At 39.3% G+C, this 21,816-nt stretch overlaps 1 protein-coding gene across 1 annotated transcript; it reads left to right on the forward strand.

Moving 5' to 3' along the window:
- Positions 1-3,507: 3,507 nt before the first annotated feature.
- On the forward strand, positions 3,508-21,556 carry nptx2a (neuronal pentraxin 2a). The gene is made up of 5 exons (XM_020936725.2): positions 3,508-3,951; positions 7,294-7,552; positions 8,406-8,650; positions 17,732-17,911; positions 21,329-21,556. Exons 1-5 carry the CDS (start codon positions 3,511-3,513, stop codon positions 21,554-21,556), a joined length of 1,353 nt encoding a protein of 450 aa, XP_020792384.2. The 5' UTR covers positions 3,508-3,510.
- Positions 21,557-21,816: the final 260 nt, after the last annotated feature.

The following is a 21,816-nucleotide window of genomic DNA, read 5'->3' on the forward strand; positions in this document are numbered from 1 at the left end:
ATTCATGCATGACAATGCCCAAGCTCCTGTGGGCTCAAGAGTCTGTAGGCAGTGCCTGGAGGATGAAGAGAGTGATACAGATGAATGGCCGTCACAATCACCTCACTCAAACCTGATAGAACACCTCTGGGACATTATGTTTAGATTCTTTAGGAGTGATGCCCTTACACAGATTTGGTAGGACATCCCATGAGACACCACCCCTTGTCTCATTAGGAGCATAACACAAGGTTGTCAAAGATGAATAAAAGCATGTGGGGACCACACCAGAGACTGAGAAGCATTTTGAGTTACAGAAATAAAAAGGTAAATTGATTTGTAAAGGTAATTTAAGGGTAATTTATGTATTTCTGTTGTAAACACACAATCTATCCCCTCAGATATGAAATAAACATGTTTGAATGCATTATTTTAATGAGAACAATTGTCATGTTGGTTTATTCACAATCACAACCACATGTTTTGTGAATATATGCACAAAGACCAGTCCACCTATAAGAACAACAGATGGGAATGAGTACCTTTATAATCTGGCATATTTACACTGTAACTGTTGCAGATGTTACATGTTAATAAGCCCGGTACTTATCAAATAAATGCATATAAAAATCATTCATTTTGTGTTTCTTTTTGGTTCAGCAATAAAATAACATTTTTCTATGTGAAATACAAGTTTATATTTTGCTCAAATAAATATGTTGACACAAGGTATGCCCGATTCCCTTCCCTTTCTTCAAGATATGATTAGTACAAAGACTGTGTGCAGCCCTGTTTAACAAATAGAACCTTATACATCAGCATAACAGAATCAATATAATTCAAACTCTACATCTTCCTAATAAGGGCTAGGTTTCTATATTGCTAGTACTTGCACGCCAGAGGGAGAAATCTGATACCTGAGTGTTGGATCAAAAATGAAAGTGTGCTTTGCTGCGAACCACCTTCTGAAATAAAATCATTAAGATGGGAAAAGGAAGTGGGGATAAGAAATCTATCCCTCCTGACTTCTTAACCCTTATAAGAGCGGGTAGAAAAAAACACACAGCCCAAAGTTGCTTCAGCTCCAGCTCTTACCAGTTGCAACATGAAAGCGAAATAGCTCGATCCCATCAACTTTGAAGTGAGAGTTGTCATCTGCTCGGTGTGGCGGGGGTAAGTAAGGATTCCACATGTTAAATCTGGCTATCTCTCTGACACATGGGGGAGCTGTCACGTAGAAGAGGCCCGAGCAGTGACTAATGTGGCCGCTCTCCTGTCAGCGGCGGATACATGGAACTGTGCAGTGTTCTGTGCTGAGTGTGCGTTAATACAGGAGGACACTGGGCTCTCAAACCCCATCACCAGACAGGAGCTGATGCTAGGGAAAAGTCAGGTCCATTCTGCACTATGTCTTGTCACAACTTTTTGAGATGTGTGTTGCCACTGTCAATTATGCAATTTTCCTCTGCATAAAATATTGTATTAAATGCATCACCTAATGTTTTATAATGAAATATTTGGTGTTATGGGCTTTGCTTGTTCTGTTGAGTACTTAACTGTAAATAAATGCATATTGCTTAGCATATTTAACTGTCAAGGTAAAGGATTATTTGACAGTTAGCAAGACACATGTGTGAACAATTATTGCTTTGCTGTTGTTTATTATAATGTAGCTTCATTGGACAAGTGACAAAATCACACTTTCAGCCTATCAATAACCCTTATCAATACTGAAAGCCATTTTTAGCAGGCGGTCAATTGAAATGCTTAAGTACCTGCATGGCTTACTCGTCCTGTTGTTTTCCTCTATAGTTTGATTAGCAGCAGCACAATGTGCCATGCTTCTTCTTCTCTATAGTTAAACAGAAAAAAACTGATTGATGTTGTGGAAAATCTTGCTTCATAATCCTATCTGAGCTGACATGTGTCTTTGAAGTTTTCTTATTTCACATTTCTTCGCAGAAAACTGACACACACAGGCTCATATGAGTTATTTTGACAAAAAACATGAAGGTAATGCCAAACAAAAGCTGCTGTGCCTGTGCCAGGGGGGACTGGGGAGAGGCTAATAGCTTCATCTGCACATTGTATAGAGATTGTGAGAAAGACAAATCACAAGGCTTGTACCAACAGCACTTCTACAGCTGTGTAATGTAGTGTCCTTGTTCAATGGAGTTTTTCCTGAAAAAGACAGAGTTCTCAAAAGCTCACAGATTTCTCAGACTATGACACGTTTGATAGACTGTTGAAGATAGGAATAAGACGTCCTTCTGTAAGATCTTAAACAATAAAAGTCCAGTCAGGGTGCACACGGGTGAAGAATGACTCATGTAAAAGTCTCCTTAAATGTCTTCAGATGAATAAAATAACATCAGTGTGGATGGTGATCTTCACATGAAACCATATGGGTTTTTAAACTCTCATCTGATCAGATCTCAGAAAGCAGGTTTGGGCCTGGTTAATACTTGGATTGGAGACCACTGGGAATTTCAGGTGCCTTAGGCAAGTTAGGCATTGGGTCCTTGAGCAACACACTTCATCCATATTGTCTAGTATGAATGTTGTGTATGTGAGTGTTGGTGGTTGGAGGGGCGATGCCGTAGATTCACTTTCTGTCAGTCTGCCCAGGGCAGCTTTGATTACAACCAGTGTGGAATGAATGAATAATGCAATGTAAAGCCCTATATAAGTCCACTGGTTAAAGCATTACATTATTAATTCATTTCATTAATTGATTTGAATAGAGAATGAGAATGGCATGCATGGGCTATTTAACTTTGTCTTGTCACTTTTTGTAATGTAGGAAAGTTCATTTGAATAGATTTCCACTGGTACAGGCGAACACTGACCTTAGTGTTACATTTTATAGGTTTAAGTGATGCGTGCGCTCTTCAATAAATGATATTCCACCAGTCTTTTGAAATGCTTTACGCATGAGCACAGAAAAGGATTCTTATACTATACTGCTTTCCTGTCTGAATACAAAGTCCTTTATATTTGTCCATTATATGACTTGGACACATTGTGGTTCACTAATGACGCACGCGCAGAGAGTGCGCACGAGCGAGGAGCGGAAGCGTCAGTGCGCATCTCGGTATAATAATCTGGCTGAGCAGCGTCGCTGTCTTTTCAGCACCACTCACTGGCTCCAGCCGAGCGCAGAGGCTGCGCTGGGACAACTCTCTTCCTCTCGACACAATGGAAATCTGATATTTTTATCAACACATCAAAATCAGTGAACTTACATCAACTGAGGCAGGGGCCAATGCTCTCTGCATTTCTTTTTACGGATACCAAAGTGTTCAAAGTAAGATTTGACTTTTATTAGGATATCAAACAGTCACAGTGAAGTTATGACGCGTGATTGATAGGTAATAAGTCGTATCCTTTGCCATTCTTTGCGTTTTATGTTGCTTACAGTTGTTGAGGCGCTCAAAACGAAATCTAAGTGGTGTTAACATTTTAAGGAGTAGAGGGGAAGACGAAGCCACTCACTGAGAGTTTCACTGGGACGTGGTGCGCCTCGTCGGGATGCTTATATTCTTTGGGCTTTTGTACTTGGCGAGTGGACAATTGGTGCGGACTCAAGATGCCACAGGTAGCCGTTTCGTGTGCAATGCCATTCCTCCTGGCGCGGAACCGGGCTGTGGATACGGTCAGACAGGGAACCGCATCCCGAGCAGCTCCGTGGAGGAAGAGCTTCGGAACACGATCATTCAGCTCCGGGAGACCATCCTGCAGCAGAAGGAGACTATAGTGAGCCAGCAGGGCACTATCAAAGAGCTCAACTCCAAACTGGCGCGCTGCGAGGCAGCTACAGACGACTCCCAGGGCAAGTCCCGGGGTCAGGGCTCCAGACGCAAAGACTACGGCAAGAACACGATGGGCGACCTGCCTCGGGACCCTGGCGATACTATAGACCAGCTGGGCAAGACCATGCAGAGCCTAAAGGGACGGCTGGAGAGCCTGGAGGTAAGCGCGCTCACGTGATAGAATTAAGCGCACCTTTGCAAACCAGATCCATGTATAAGACATTATGGTTCCTGTAAGATGTGGTAGTCAAGAATTCAAGTAAAATTTTTAATTTGGTTTCATCCAAATTCTGCTATCTCTAGTCCTAGTATAACTTTTGCTGTTTATGTGGAAAAAAGGGGCAAAGATAAAAACGAGGCTCAGAAGGATTTATCCAATAAAAAGTGTCATAAAGTTTGCCAAATGTTCTAACACAGTTGGAAAATTCATGCTGACAATGAAAGCTGATCTCTGTGCTCAAACGCTGGCCAACCATTGGACTTGGTTTTGCCCCACTCTCACTGCTGCGCGCTTCCAAACAGCAGACATACGCCAGCGCAGCAGATCTGCGCTAAAATGTGTGAATCAGTGGGTTATGTGAGATCAAAGGGTCACTTAAAGGACCGATCACAGCGGGAAAAGATGATATCATTAGTCATTAATGAGAACTGAGACACCAAATCTAGTCAGAGGTGATGGGCGCGTGCATTACGCATGTGCTGTGTTCACTAAGCAGCTCTGAATAATTCATGAGCTGTGTATGTGTGCATACGTGGGACTGATCTACATACGTTTTATCAGCACTTATAATGTGACTAATTCTTTGCAGCTGATAAAGTGCGTCCCTCTAAATCTCACCCAAATTAAATTGTAAATTGAATTATGTGTATCTCCTAATCCATCAGTGAGCTCTTTTGGTCTCCTGCTGCAGATTTGACGATCGTGGTAATTCTACAGAGATTATATTTACATGAATTGAGGTCACCTATAGCAACAACAGCAGCTTTATCTCCAGTGCCATAGCCTGAGCAGAGTACATTCTTCACATCTGACCTCCACATGCATAAACAACTACAATGCTGCTTATTTCAACACAAGGTTGATTTTGATGGATTTGCTGCATTGCTGCTCTTGTATCTCTACTCTGTATCTTTTCTATAAGAATTTTTCTCCTTGATTAGGGCCTGTAATACCCAGATCAAATCAGGCCTCCTCTGCAGCTCCAAGGATCCGTGTTATATTGCATTTTAATCGTATAGTTATTGATCTGCATATGCTTAACCTAATGATGATTGCAAAAGCTGCAGTTGCTGATAGTATCCCTGCAGGACCTCTCACTCACATTATTAAGAACCATCTGGACCTCACACTTGCGACATAGGGCTGTGGTCCAGGAGATTTCAGTAAACTTGATAAGAAAGTGTGAAAATTTTGAAGTTGTTGTACAACCCTGATTACAAAGAACCAGTCGCTAATGACACAAAATGTGAGCTCATATTAAAAATTGATTTTTGCAGGCTTAACTAAAAAAATTATATTTTGTAGTCTCTACACACACAATTTTGTCACTGCACTGAAATCTATTAAAGATGCACTAAGCAATTTTTCTGGGTGTCATGTTTGCAGCCATGATGTTAATGCTCTGCCTGAGCCATTCCACAATCTCCACCTACAACACATTTTTACCCCAAACATGGATGACACAGTGTCAAAGTCATGCTGTTGAAAAGAACCCCTCCCCCCACATTCTCGTACAGTACCATGCACCCCACACCAAGCCTGATGTGAGCTCTGACGTCAGACGGCACCTGTCCCTTTAATACCTGACCCAGGCGTGGGGGGTTTGTACGGTCACTCATCACTGTCCTCTGCAGAGTACACGCTGTCTTCATCTGTTACAGCTCTGTCAAAACTCTGCTCAGAAAAGTAAATGTAACTTTAAAAAAGTATAGATTTTACTTTAGACCAAAGTGGGCAGTCACAATAACTGTTAAGATTTGGAAAACTGCATTATCCTGGTAATAAAACCATTGCTAAATTAAGAGTTCTTTTTAGCTATAACTTAAATACAAACACTGGTGAATCAAGCAGAGGAGACTGTAAAATCCCATTTAGAAAGACTTAATTTGGATAGTCTGGTCCCCACAGATTTAAGGAACCTGACCTCCATCCACGTCTTTAGTAGATCTGTGGCTTCTGGACAATCAGACATATGAGCATAACATGGGTTAATATGAGTTTTAACTAATATCTTAACAAATGTCTCTTGTAGTGAGATTGTGATATGTGTCTGTTGTCTTTAATGTGTGTAATGTGTTCTTAGAGCAGTTTCTCATTTTACTACAGTGATTACATTTTGTATCTCACTCTTTTATGCCTTTGTCATGTGTATGGACTGAATGTTTTGTGCTGGTTATGTCCTGTTTGTACCAGTAGCACAACAGATGAAAATGATCTGCATGACTAACTCATACATTTACATGCTGTACTAACACCTGTTGATTCATGTGCACTGTCCCATGTTTAATAAATAAACATAAACATGATTGCATTTGGACCAGTTAAAATAAGTGGCATGGTAATAACAGTAAGGCAGTTAGTAATGTTATATTCATCTGAAGCTTTATACATCTGAAATAGATTTTAGCTCATTAGATATCAACATGCATACTTCTCTTGCACATCATGCCCAAAAATTAAGGCCCTGGATTTGGGCCAGGTTGTGGGTTGGTTCAATTTCCTCTCACTGGAAGGCCATAATCACATTATTTTGCATGTGCAATTTCCTGCAAGAATTTGCTGGACACAAGCAGAAAAAGAAACATTTTTCACTTTTAGACCACACATAATTGTTTAGTTTGGCTGTAGGCTTGTATAACTATGTTTGTATGCTTTATCAAAGACAGATGCATTCAAGGTTTTGTTGCATGGAAACAAATGAAATGTTCACAGTGTGCTCTCTAAACATATTTTTAAAGCTGTTTTCTTCTTAGTGAAAGAGATAGATTATTATTGATTATTTTTGGACATTTTTAAGCTTGTTATTAAATAAAATTTTCCAAGTAATCCACAGACCTGACCTGCATCTTGGCCTCATGGTGTTTGGAAGGAGAAATATAAGTTTAATACCATGTTGTGTAACATTCTAGTCAAAGCAATAACATCGTCATGGAAACGAGCAGGTGGCGGACCATCCACCAGTAAAGTTACATAGTGTACCTTTAACCAGATTAGCAAATTGAATCTTTTTTCAAGTTGTCATTTCTGTAAAATTAACATTCTTCAGGTAATTTTAATGTTTATCATAATTTGTTTAAGTGTTAGCTACTATGTTGTTATCAAAGGTCTATTTATTTTGACATTTTGTATTTTCTAACAAATGTACGGCATAAACTATCCCAAATCTGCTCATCTCTTGGCAGTAAATGACTCTTCTTTCCTACTTAAATTTCATATAGTGCCCATACTTCAAACTCCGTGAACCTGTCATTAGAGTAATTCCCTCTGTCTTGTGCCCTTCAGCAGCAGAGTCTTCGCCTGCCAAACACGTCTGCCAGCGTGTCCCTGTCCCACAGTGTGTCCTCGGCTCTGGCCCCTCTGCCCCCTGAGCTTAGAGACGTGCTGAGACAGAGGCTGGGGGCTCTGGAGACTCAGCTGCTGCGTAAAGTGGCCGAGCTGGAGGAGGAGAAGAGTCAGCTGTACAACGAGACCGCCGCTCATCGCCAGCGCACTGAAAACGCCCTCAACGCCCTCATGGAACGCATCACCGAGCTGGAGAAGAGTAAGTGACCAGAACCATAAATGTGGGCGGGGCAGTCATTACATGTGACACTGACAAACTATTCTTACATTACAGTGCATTCTTATTACCTTATTATGTTTTTATTTCATTTTTTTGTACATTATCAAAGCATAATCACATGTTATATGCCAGAATTGTGTACATGAATCAAAAAAGGCAGATCAACCTCACAATGGCTTGTACAAAATTAAATTGGCAATTCATACATCCAAAAACAGTCACATTTTTTTTCATGTAAATACATCATCCACTAGACTCTTATGTAGTTTAAGCTTTTTTGTCTGGTGTTGGCAATGTTAGGTTCTTGATTTGGTCAGTGGGTCACAATTTTATAAGATTTATTACAAAATATGGGAATTCAAAATAGTCACACAAAAAAAAAAACTCATACAATTTTAAGCTTTTCTTTGAGTGACATGAACGGTAGTATGAGAAACCCCAAAGGACCTTATACTTTTATTAAAAAGAGATTCTGTAAAATAGTATTTCTCTGGGCCTTATTGCATTCAATTACGATCAACATTTGTGTCAGGACCATGCGGATGTAGTTTTCACAATAAATTTGGACGTTGTGGATGTGATCTGTCAGATGGAAGACTATTTCCCCAGTCGTGAATGATAGCTCTGCAGCACAGGTGGATGTGAACAGACCACAGAGACCAAGAGAGTATCCATGCTTTGTCTTGTGTTATTCCAAAACTGGAAATGGGTTTTGAAATCTGCAGGGGAAGCACTGCAGCTACACGCCATTCCTAAAACCAACACAAACACATTTTACAAACTTACAAAGAAGCCTTTTTCCTAACCATATGTCTCCATTGTCTATCAACAGATAACAATGCCTTCAAATCACCCGAGGATTTCAAGGTGTCCCTGCCTCTTCGTACTAATTACTTGTATGGACGGATTAAGAAGAGCCTTCCAGAAATGTATGCCTTCACCGTCTGCATGTGGCTCAAGTCCAGTGCCAGCCCTGGCATCGGAACCCCCTTTTCCTATGGCGTCCCGGGACAGGCTAATGAGATAGTCCTCATCGAGTGGGGCAATAACCCTATAGAGCTTCTTGTTAACGATAAGGTACGATGTGATCTAAATATCTTTATAGCTCAAAGTGAAGGAGGGTGTGTGTGTACTGCCATTGTGTGTGTGTGTGCTCGTGTACAGACATTTACTATTCCTACCTGCTTGAATATGCATTGTGCAACTGTGAGACTGGTGCTAGCGCAGTATGGTTATCACAACATGAAAACCTAATTACTGTTCATCTAAAAATGCACATCAATAGTCAGTGTTGGGAAATAATTGAAAATACACATTCTGAATACCAATTTTGAGTACCTGTCTTGCAGTCCAGTTACTTTCTCATTTAGTGGCATGCAGAATACAGTTACTTTCCTAAATTAAAAGCAAAATTAAAAGGGCTACATGTTATTTTGGCTTTGAACTGCAAATTATTAGTGAGATTAGTGAGAGTGTGCATGCATTTTTCCTTCTCAAATTAGACCTCTCAATGTTAATGCGTGACAAACAGGCAGAAATAAAACACTTTGCACTGCAGTGTAGTATTTTTATTACTAAAATATGATGCAACTTGGTCTAAAAGTATTCAGTGTATTCAGAATACAATACTGCAACCCATGTAGCAGAATATGTTACAAAATACATTTTAATTCAGGTATTCAGTATTCTGTAACTAAATACACATTCATAGTATTCTTCCCAACACTGTCAGTAGCGCAGGTGTGATCACTGCATTCAGAGATTCATGTGAGCCTTTGCAACTTAATGATTTGAGTAAATGTAGAGCACAGAAGCCAATGAGCACAAGCACATGAATAGTGTATGTAATTGGTGAAATGTAGCACACAGCAGCACACTACTAAACGTCAATATGAACATGCGATGAGAAACGTATGGCCCAGCAAAGAATTACAGGCTATCAGCTCTGAATACATAATTCTGCACCTTATTAAGATTTCATATCATTGACCCACATTCAACATTTACCCACGCAACCAAGACTAGTCATTCATTATCAGGGTGTAGAAACTGCCTTCGACTGGACTATAAGGCTTGTGCTAATATACAACAGAAGAATACACTTTCAAGATGTTTGGAGGACTGTGACAAAGTGATTAACTCCAGTCCAGATTAATGGTACTTAAAGTGCATGTGACAGGTTTTAGTATTTTTCTAGTTAATGCTTGGTTTGGCGGGATAGTATATGCGGTAAAACAATTATCATAGTTTTACATTAAGTTATGCTGCAGTTTGTGGAGAAACGTTGAGAAGAAAAGTAAAGAAATCCAAGAAGTAGTGGTGAGTTATATTCTCGAAATACTACCTCTACCATCAACACTGAAAATTTGAACCAAAATGTTGTTGGCTTCTTCTCATCTGCAGGAAAAGTGCAGGAAGACTTCTCTTGGACATAATTTTTAGCCTCTTTTTCAGTGACTTCAGCCTCTTTTTCAGTGACTTCAGTTTATTTGCTTTTTTCTGTTTTGCCTTTTTGTGTTTCTTTGCTTTTTCCCATCAGCTTTGGTCAGGCTTGTCACGTCATTTTGGGCAGGTGTAACACAGTTGGAGTTATCTTTGCCACCATCTGGGGATTCTGGTGTTTGAGGTTCCTCTTTGATTACAACTCTAGGCTCCTTGGTCTTTTGATTATTTATCATATCTCTGTGGTCATTTGTACGATTTATGATATTGGTGCCCGTCTCAGCTTTAGCAGCTTTACTTTCTTTAACACTTCCATGGCATTAACCTGGAGATCAACTTCACTAATCTCAAGTTTCAGAGGAGCTAAAGGAACTTCTGTCATTTCAAAACATTTCTGTCCATTCAAGACTCCAAGGTTATCAGAATGATCTATAATATTAATGATCATCTCAACTTTTTCGATATCTCTTTCTGAAGATTTTTCAGATGCTTTTTTTTCCTCCCTTCTTTTTTTCTTAAGGTTGATTGGCAGGTTTAAATATCTATTCATAAAATCATTCATATCACCATCATTGTCAGTCAACTCAGGAAGAAGCTTTGAAAATCCCTTGAAAATGCATGTCTCTGAAATATGCTTTTCCTCGGATACTTCGACATTCCTCAAATGTTGAGGAAGTTTGAAGTTGTCTTGCTGCTTACACCTGCTCATCACTGGTTCTTTAGCTTTAGGCATAACTTTTGTCTTCCTTGCTAATTTGAGGCCTCTGCAGGAGAGCATTATTTTGTGATGTTGGTGGCTGAAACACCATCTCCGCTCTAACTGAAGGCATCTCAGCCTTGTTAGTTTCTCCCGATTTCAGAGCAGCAATGATTTCTGCAACTACATTTACTGTCTAATAGGTACTCTTCTTCTTCTTCTCTGTAAAATGTTAACCCATGATAAGTGTCACTTGAAGCTTGATTAAGAATTAATGAGTGAAGCACTAAACTCTGTTAATCTGAGGTTTATTTGTAAATGACTGGTGACCACTGAGCCCAATAAGCCACTGAAAGAAGCAAATCTGATTGCATGATCATGTTTGGCTGGGAGACACAACAGACAGCATAGGGACCAGACTGATACTGATCTGTATTTTAAAAATTTCAAATAGATGTCATTCTGGATTTGCCAGGCCAAAAACATACACACAACTAGGTACAATTCTTTAGTAAAATCTTTGTTTTAGTGAAAAAGTACTCAAACCTGAAAAAGTACTCAAACCTGTCAACAGATCTCACCTACAATGAGGGGTAGGGGCAAAAAAAATCTGTAAAACTTTGATTAAGAGCATTTCCATAATTCTGTGCTTTGGTAGGACTATATATATATATATCTTGTTTTTGAGGCCTCACTTGTAGTATGTTCATCCAACTGTTGAATGTCTAATATTGTGAGAAAATATTCAACAACAACAAAAATTCAATGATATCCCCCCCAAACCACTACTAGAATAAAATCTGTCATTGTCTGAGCCTGTCAACAATGATATGTATTACCAAGAGTTATTTTACCAGGTTACACCTCGCTCCCTGCCAACTTATTTACACTGGGCCTTATTGGCACATTGCACAGGTCCCCGTACATGCATTATACATGTGAGCAAGTCAGACAGATTAGAGAAAGATGGCAGCAGGAAACGAACCGAGCGAGTGAAGAGAGGAAAGCGGAAAAGGAGAAGTCTTTGAGACGATGGAGTCGAGGAGAGGGAGAAGGAGAGATCAGAAGGTGCTGGCCATATGAAAAGGAAGTTATAATGCACACAGAGATAGAGTGAGACAGAGAGCCTGACCAGGAGGCTGGATAAGTGAATATGATATGTGTTGAACTTGTTGGCACTGGTAACAGGGTCCAGGGGGGCAGATTGTTTATGCGCTTCATTTGGATGCATACTGAGTGGGATGAAAGAGGTCTCAGCGCTATTAAAAAGTGCACCACTGTCTGGGTTTGGTGGGAACTCTGCACTATTTTTCAGCAGTGGAAGACTGCATTGATCTTGTTTGCTTAGTAATTTGTTATATTGTTATTGATTTATTTTTACTTTTAAAGCCTGATGTGATAGTAAGAGTTTAATGTGAGGCTCGGACTGCACTTTAGTGTCCTTCTGTGTGTGTAATCTGTCAAACCAAGCTTCCTCACAGATTTGTAGCATTATTGCACATGGCTCTGCTGCTTATTCTTGTGTAACATTTTTGAATAAATGCATCTAATTTAGCCTTAATAAAGTAAGAACCAAAATTTAATTTATCGTGAAGAAATTAAAATGATTCAGGCTAGGCTTAGTAACTACTTATATAAGGGGTTAGGAGTGTATTAACTAAGTTTGACTCATTCTTGAACTATTTGAGGGCTGTTCTAAGAAGCACTCGATGATATGATTATAGGAGCAGCTACAGAGGCACGCTGCACTCACTTCTGCACCTGCTGTATTCTCTCATTTCCATATCAGTTTTGTAGCAGGAATAATAGGCACAGTTTCCAATAGAAAATGACAAGCAACACACCCACAAATTGTACGTGCTTTTTTTATTTGTTTGGAACTGCATTGTTTAAGGTCCACAGATTAAAGGGGGAAGTGTTCTGAGCTTAGAAGAGAGAAAAGGAAGATTACTGAAATGGGCAAATGAAACAACAGCTCAAAGCTTACTGCACAACCCTCTATACCGCCCACTTGTGGTGCAGTTACAGTCAATTTAAGAAGCTGCCGGCTGCATATAATAACGCTCCTCGTATTTTACTGAAAGTCCCTCGATGGGCAAGTACCAGTCTGATGTGTGTGCAAAGTAATGTTCCCACATTGAACACTGTGCTCAGAAACTTTGTATATAAGTTTATAAAGCACCTTGAGGACTCACAAAATGAAATTATAAATGAGCAGTGTCAGGTACATCTCTGAACTCTGGAGGCGCTGGAGGAACTGCTTATATGGGCTAAAGGTGATTGTAATGTGTTCATCTTCTGACTGTTTTTATATGTTCGATATGGACCCACTGGAGTCTGGAATAAAGCTTGATTGATTGATTGATGAAGATGCTTAATAGAATGGTTAATAAATAAAAGGCAATATAGGACAGGCTCTTAACATAATAAGGCATACTCACACTTTGTTGTACCTCTGTGTATTCATACATTTCCTAAAACACTGGATCTGATTTAGGCCTTCTTGACAAATTGTATAGGTTGCATTCAAGCCTTTGTGATGTATTCAGTGTATTCTGTGTAATGTGGATTTGAAAAGCCTTTATTAAGTAAGCACAACTTTATCTGCATAGTGAGTGTAAAAGTGTGTCTTTGTGAAAATGAGATCAGCTGCTCTCATTTGAATAATGAATGAGTCATGTGGTTTGTAGTTGCCTTGTGGATACAGCATTGTATTATCACTCACTTTGTTTGCAAACTATCCCAGCTGTCGCACTGTTGGGAAGATTGGACAAGAATGCAATTTACTAAAAACCCAAAATCTTGATGCTGTTCGTATTTTCTTCATTCACAATCCCTAGAGCTTCACCACTGGCACCTGCATCCCAAGCCAAGAAAAATGTTTTTATAATCAAAACTGAAATTGTATGGCTGCTCATATATTTTACATATATATATATATATATATATATATATATATATATATATATATATATATATATATATATATATAAGTATCTGTACTACTTGGGTGCAGTGCAGATACATTTTACTTGACTACATTTGAAAGCAGGTATCTGTAAAGTATTTTTTTTTATTATTGCTTGAAACCTTTTTGAGTTTGATGTTGTTGTTTTTTTTTAACACATTTGTAATCTGAGCAAACAAAAATAAAGAAATAAAATCAACTAGGAAAAACTATAGATACTATAGACCAGGGGTGTCAAACTCATTTTGGTCTGGGGGCCATATCCAACCTACTTTGATCCCAAAGGGCCCGGATCAGAAAACTCATGGCATATAAACCCCAAAAATAACTATAAGTTCAAATTATTAATTAAAAAAATAATTTAATTATTATTAAAAATTCAATTTCAACACAATGTTTTAACATGAACTTGTATGTAAATAAGAATAAGTCCATTTATCTTGGAAAATCCTGCACTCGGCTCCACTTTTCTCATTTTTGACATTTTGTTGATGAGGGTGTCACGGTCAACAGTCAAAACGATCGTCCTTTAAGAGCGTTTGGAAAGAGACAAGTCTTCATTTGTGCTGCTCTGGTGGGAGGGGCCACGTACAGAGACGCTGGAGACGCTGCTATGCTGAGAACCGCAGAAAATTACCAATATTTTAATAGAAAATATAATTAAAATATTTTAGTAGAAAATCACCCAAGGGCCACATTAAAGGTCTTAGAGGGCCGGATCTGGCCCCCGGGCCTTATGTTTGACACCTGTGCTATAGACTATAGATATTAGGGGTGTAATGAAGTCTCACGATACAATATCGTCATGGTATGAAACTCACAGTACAATATTTATTGTATATTTATATATCATGGGAAAGCTCACAATATGGTGGGGAGGCTCATGATTAGGGAAGTAACAACATCCAAATCTCTTGGTACAATATTTTTACAATATACATCTCATGGTACAATATTTATTGCGATATTATGTGGAGGCTAACAAAACTGTTAATAGGCTACGTTTTCCTCTTAAAATGCCTTGACAAGACTTAATCCAAAGAACTAAGACTTTAGAAGTGCTTATAAATGTTAGGATCATGGTCTATGTAGTTCCCTCTGTCTTTTTTTTAGCTATTGCTGCACCATAATCTTAATTTAAGCAAAGAGACTTTTAATTCGATATATTGTGATGGTCCATAATATTGTTGTGAGAACTTTGATGAACTTTGATAGATAGTTGTCTCTATTGAACAAATATCAGCAAAATCACTACATCTGAAGTTTTATTCGGTATCAAGATTTGCATGAAATACTTTTTATTCTTTAAGTACAGTTATAAATGAGTATTTTTGCTTAAATACGCTTTTTCATGTACTTTTTACTTAAAGGCACACTGTGTAACATTTCTAGTGGAATGTACCCCAATGTTATTACTTTGTCTAGAATGTTCCACAGTATAGACTAAACCTATATATCACGAGATAGACAAGCAGGTTACAGCACAACACTACATTATAGTTCAGATCTGTGGAGAGTCGCTGCTATTCACAGAAGGAATTATTGTATTTTTGAGCAATAAACACCCGTAATGAATAAATATTAGATGGATATGTTTAATGTCATAACACGGAACATTCCAGGTCAATTCATAACATCTCTATGGAAACAAGCAGGCAGTGGATCTTCCTCCAGAAAAGATGCGCAGTGCACCTTTAAGTAACAAAATCAAGTATTTCTTCCATTTCTGCGATGCTGTGATGTCATTGCCTCCATGTTGGTAAAATAACTGCTTGTTTTTCTCTGATGCACGTACAAAGCACAATACACAAAAAGCTAGTGGGCTCGACCAGAGTGCTTTGAAGGATGTGCTGTTGTCACCTGGGTAATCTAAATTGTATATGCAGTCCATGGGCTCAGCTGGAGCATGCACAAATAAGAGGCCTGGTGCTTTGAAGCCCTCACCAGGCTAATTGCCACCCATGTCGCTAACACACCCCAATTAGACTAGAGCCCCGGTACTTGATAGAGGGTGCGCAGTAACAATGTACTTTTAAGCAATTTACTCAGACACTGTCAAAATGAGTAGGCTGTTTTTATATGTGCATTTTCATTTGCACAAATATTAAACATCTGCTACCTCTGACTATGCTTGTATGTTTTGGTTTTGGAGCACAGTTCATCACAAAAATAGAATAGAATAACCAAATATAAGACATACTACACTATATGATAAGATGGGAAATAATAACTCACTATGATCATAAGAATTATTGCTTTGAATGTTTAGATATATGATAATTACTTATTTTAAAGGGCCCATATACGTTATTTTCTGATCTATGTTTTAATATTGTTTCCTCATCACAAACATTCCCAGAGTTGTGTTTTGTTTCATCCACACATGTTTAACACACAAACCCCGCATATTTAAACTGAGTTCTTCTTTCAAACAGAAAACACTTCCACCTTGTGATGTCATGTGGTTATACAGGAAGTGCTCCACTGTGTTTTTTAACTCCATACACCTTCACTATGTAGATTAATTTGGGTAATTTCAGCTCTGGAATTGCCACTCTCTACTGAACTAAAGCTAAAAGGAGCTGTTAACTTAAAAACTACCTCTTCATGACATCACAAGGTGGAACAGAGCATTTTGAGCTTTGGAGATGTAAACAGATAATAATAAAGAATGACTCAAACATGTTTGAATGGAACGAAACACAACTCCACGTACAGTATGTTTGTGATGAGATAACAGAATTATAACATGATTTAAAACCAGGCCCCGGGGTTTCAAAATGGCCGTCCGTTCAAGTCAATGGGCCAAGCTCAAGCTAAACGGCGCTTGACTCCAGATTAGTCTTTAGCCCGGCGAGGTGCTTCCAGTGGCTGTGGGCTGATCGAGCATGCGCAGTACTGCTCTTTTCTCCCGTGGGCACACACGAAGCACCATCTTGTGTATCACGTGATCGCTTTAACCAATCAGAGTGAGAGGAGCTAGAGCGGAGCTAGAGCTAATCATTATAAAGTGTATTTTAAGACAACTGAAGGATTTTGAGCTGAGAAAAATTTTTTTATATGAAAATATGTAAAAATCGCCACAGAATCTGACATTTTTGAAAACTGTAGGTGCCCTGTCAGCTGAACACGAGCAGTTTGTGATTACCTTGCGCACTATCAGACAAACTACATCAACTGGAGGGAGCTACAAGCAAACCATACCCTATCCAGTTACTTTAGTAGATCCATGTTTATAGATCACAAGAATCCATTTTGTGTAATGGATGACCTTTAAAAAAGATTGGCTTGGCTTGTTCAGGGTTTGGAGATCTTCTTGTGGTCATTACTGAAGAACTATTCTGCTATACATATCTTTATTTCTTTCAACACGATCACTGATACTTAACCCAGAGAGATCCTGGAAGACATATTTATCCAAAATGAACTTACATGAAATAAATTACAGAATGCCGGCCACTTCTCTGTCAGTTTGCTCCAAGTCTGATGGAGGAATGAATGAATAAGAGACAAAAATATAAAGCAATCTGACTGACCTTGAAGTGAAATTTATTATTACTATTTGGGGTTGCAGTATTTGAAGAAGTATAGGTGTTTTTGTCATATGGTTGAGTCATGCATACTTTGCACTATATTAGATTTAATCAGTGAATGTCAGTATGAACAGAAAGATTATTAATAGCTACTTTTGGCTTAAACAGACCCTGATCTTTCTGTATTTTTTTATATTTTTAATGACTTGTCATGACTTGAATCTTGTTCTGCTTGAGTTATGCAACCAGAGATTTTAAAAACAGTATTCAAAGATAGGGGTGTGTGAGGTGAGGAACCTGTGAGGCAAATTAGATTCAAATCACTGCTAAAATGTATTTACATCAACAGTACTTTTAACTTCATTGAACCATGAATATGATAATCAGGCTTCGAAAACACCAGCACTAAAGCCACTCGCATCACTGTTCACTTCTATTACACTTGCCTCATCCCAAACCTTGGCCCAGTGCCCTTTTGTCCTGGTCTCACCTCTCTCCTCTGCTCTGCCTCTCCCCAGGTTGCCCAACTGCCCCTGTCTGTGAGTGACGGCCGCTGGCACCACATCTGCATTACGTGGACCACCCGCGACGGCTTCTGGGAGGCGTACCAGGACGGGGAGCGCCTGGGCACCGGGGACAACCTGGCCCCCTGGCACCCCATCAAACCAGGAGGGGTCATCATCCTGGGCCAAGAGCAGGTGAGTGTCCCTTTAAGTGTGGATGACAGGTTTTCATGTTTTTTTCATTATGATTTGACTTGGTGGGAGAGTTAAGTATTTATCATAGTTTTACATCAGTTACCTGGTGGCTCGTGGAGAAAAAGTTGAGTAGAAAAGTACAAAAATACAAGAAGTATTTTTGCTACTGTTTATAGTTTTGCTCTGTTATTATATTACACTACCAGTCAAAAGTTTTAGAACACCACACTTTGTCTAGTTTTTTACAGTTTACTGTTTACTGTTGCCCAAAACATATTCTAAACTTTTGATTCATGAAAGTGTCCACCCTTGGCAGATATAACAGCTCAACATACTCATTCTTTTTTACAATAGAAATCAAATATTCTTCAGAAAGTTCTTCCCAAGTCTGTTGCAGAAGTTCCCATAAATGTGTGGCACTTGTAGGTTGATTGGCTTTCACTCTTCTGTCCAGTTCATCCCAAACCAGCTCGATGGGGCTTAAGGGCCTGTTTACTCACGAATGCTTGCGGGTAAAAACGACATAATATTTTATCGGAAGTGCCTTTCGGTTAGACAGCAACAATTTTTTGGGGTCTTAAAAATGCAAAAATCTGAAACCACCCTCCAGAGTGGAAAAGCTAAATATGCTCCGCCATAGAGTTTCCATCTACTGTACACTGCCCAAGACACAAAACTCTGCTCACGTCACATACACATTTACGTCACATTCATCACCACCTACCGTCCCCACCTAGTCACCTGGCATGTATACCAAATCAAATTCCACACACCTTTGCATCACAGTATGCACGCATTTCCTCCTATAAATGCTCATCTAAATGCAGAAAAAAAGTGAAGACTCAACGCATCTTTTGTGTCTTCTGTTCAGACTGTCATCATATAAACATAGCCTAAGTCTGGAGACTGTGCTGGACACTCCATGTTTTCAAACTTACCATCTTGTTCTTTTTTTTCCTGAGGTAATTTTGGGAGAGCTTGGACTTGTGTTTTGTTATTTTTATCTTTTTTTTTAACCTCTGACTGTTCAGTACCTTCCTTTGTACCATTTCAAGCTATTCATTGGAGTTGCACAACTTGAATTGCAATAAATAACTGGAAAAATTAGGGTGTTCTAAAACTTTGGTAGTGTACATTGTGATGTGTGAGCTACTGCATCCAAATTATGTCCCTTCTGGATCAGTAAAGTTTGTTTAAGTCTAAGTATAAGCCCTGAAAACATTGTGACAGTGTTTTCATTACAGTCTAGTCCAGTCCGGTCTGGCTATGTTTCCATTGTAGGGAGTATTATACAATGATGTTGTCGTCTATTTTGATTACACTATAAAAAAAATAGGTAACATTTTTAGATCTATATTTTCAAATAATCATGTAAACTCTAGTGAAAGGTGTAATCTAACCTGTCAGATGTGCTTTAACCACAGTTGCTTTCGCGCCATTACCTCATTCATCTGGCTCTAAACAGCGCCAGAACGCCCTTGGGTACAGCTTTAGTGGGTCATTTTAGCACTTAGCTCACTGACAACACCGTGTATACGCTTATGAAACGTACAATGAAAAATGCCCCGAGGAATGCCATCGGGTCACACCACATCTGCTTTGGAGTTTTATGGGACTGTCACAAACTCATTTTCACTCAGGTAAAAGTTTGTGCTAATTAATAGTCAGTGTTGTCAGGCAGTTTGATGGGAATGAAACTGATTTATTTTAATTTGCAGACTCCACCCCGAACAGTGAACAGGTGTTTTTTTTTTTTTTAGAGAAGTGGGAATTAGAGTGACAGGTGGAGGAAGTGTGTAAGTGTCAGGGTGCGAGGGGGGCAAGGGGTGATAGAAGGTGAGCTACTGCCACCTGCGGAGTTTCATGATGAAGTCTCACAGATACTACTGGAACAAAGTGCTTTACTTTTGAGTTTGACAGGGTACAAGTATGGATGGTATCAAAGATATGGATTGGCGCATGGATGTAAGTTTATTGTGTATGCATTCACTCATGGACCCGAAGGTGAAACAACAGGCAATGCTCACAATAAGAGTCAATGTTTTTCAATGTGTTTTTGAGCAACAGCTATGAATGATTAAATGTAAGCGGTAAAAATCATGTGGGGACAATCAGGTGGCAGACCATTAACCAGAAAGGTTACATCGTGCACATGAAGACTAGCCAGACTGACGCCACCTAGTGCCTCCCCTCAATTTCATTTCTCTCCAGCGATTAGGTCAAGAATCAGAATACACTAGACGGTTTGCAAGAATCCCGGAAGTTGTAGACCTTGCACTGGCCAATCAGCGAAGAGCTGTGAAGCCATGACGTCAAACTCAAGCGCCTGTCTGGGTCCCTTTTGTGGTACAGAACAACGGTAAACAAAGCGGTCGAGATGGATGTAGACGAAGCCAGACACTCTGTATTGGCAACGCTTCCTGAGATCAAGGATTTAAAGAACAGAGAACAGAGAGAATGTTTGGTGAATTTTATCAAGGGGAAAGACGTTATTGCCCTTATTCCTAAGGGATTTGCCGCATTACATACGTCACAACCAAATAGCAGAGATTGGTTAAATAAAAACGTACCCTCCTACCGTTGAGCAAACAAATACTAATGCTGCAGGGTCAGACAAAGTGAAACCGGTTGATGAATCAGGCTACCTAAAGACCCCAGAGGAGGTCTAAAAGTGCTATATAATTTAAGACCATTCTAAACCTATGTAGCTATAAATACAAGATTGTACAGTACAGGAATTTCTTCATATATAAATTGTACAAAACTTAATAGTGGAATGTTAACATTAAGTTGGTATAAATTCTTTGGTTCATTTTAAGAGCATGCCATTATGCAAAGTAAAGAAGCTGTAAAAACTCTTTTATACACCTGCCATGAACAAGTCCAATATAATCTTTTCACATTTTATTCAAGAAGCTGTGTGAAAATGTGCTTAAAGGGCCCATGTTACGCTATTTTGTGATCTAGGTTATAATAGATGCGTTTTGTTTCATTCACACATATTTAACACACAAAACCTGCAAAGTTTTTATCTCAAACAGAAAACACACCTGATGTCTTGTGGCAATACAGGAAGTGCTCCACTCTGTTTTGAAATTCCATACACCTTCACTAGCATCATTTGGATTATTTCAGCCCTGGATTTGTGAATCTCTGCTGAACAAAAGGTAAAAGGTAGCTGTTAACTTGAAAACAACCACCACATGACATCTCAAGGTGGAACAGAGCATTTTGAGCTTTGGAGATGCAGACAGACTAACAAGAAAGGATAACTCAACATGTGTGAATGAAACAAAACACAACTCCTGATATGTTTCTGATGAGGGAACCAGTCTTGCTTTAATTACAAGTATGACTGATATGCTACTCCTACAACATGATCCTAAATCTCTCTTCTTGTCACCACCGTCTCTGTAGGACATCGTTGGAGGCCGCTTCGATGCCACCCAGGCGTTTGTGGGCGAGCTCAGCCAGTTCAACATGTGGGACCGGGTGCTGAGGCCGGTGGACATTGTGGGCCTGGCCAACTGCTCCGCGTACATGCCCGGGAACGTGGTGCCCTGGGTGGATGCCAACGTGGAGGTTTTCGGGGGCGCCAGTAAAGCTCCACTGGAAATCTGCGAAGACCGGGCTTTTGACTCATAGAAGGACATGAGTGAGAGAAGAAGAAGAAGAAAAAGATAGCTAGTGTTGCCAAGTTGGGAATGCAAAACACAGCGATTTTCCTGTTTACTGCTGCTAAACTGAAAAGGGTGCAACAATTGTATTATTTTTACATGGTCCAACAGCAAAAGTCTTAAGAGAAAACGCGCAGTTGCATCAGAGTACTGTACATGCTGTCATTTCCTCTTCTCTGGATTTGTTTTCATAGAATCCTGATTTGAAAAAAAGATTCTCTCATTCTT

The sequence above is a fragment of the Boleophthalmus pectinirostris genome, unplaced genomic scaffold (assembly GCF_026225935.1).
Source record: "Boleophthalmus pectinirostris isolate CB_2022bp ecotype Guang Dong unplaced genomic scaffold, ASM2622593v1 HiC_scaffold_17, whole genome shotgun sequence".
Classification (NCBI taxonomy): Eukaryota; Metazoa; Chordata; class Actinopteri; order Gobiiformes; family Gobiidae; genus Boleophthalmus; species Boleophthalmus pectinirostris.

Coding starts and splice junctions, on each gene's coding strand:
- nptx2a (XM_020936725.2), top strand. CDS start 3,511: ATGCTTATATTCTTTGGGCTTTTGTACTTGGCGAGTGGACAATTGGTG. Junction 8,651..17,731: donor AGCTTCTTGTTAACGATAAG/GTACGATGTGAT, acceptor GCCTCTCCCCAG/GTTGCCCAACTGCCCCTGTC. Junction 17,912..21,328: donor TCATCCTGGGCCAAGAGCAG/GTGAGTGTCCCT, acceptor CCGTCTCTGTAG/GACATCGTTGGAGGCCGCTT.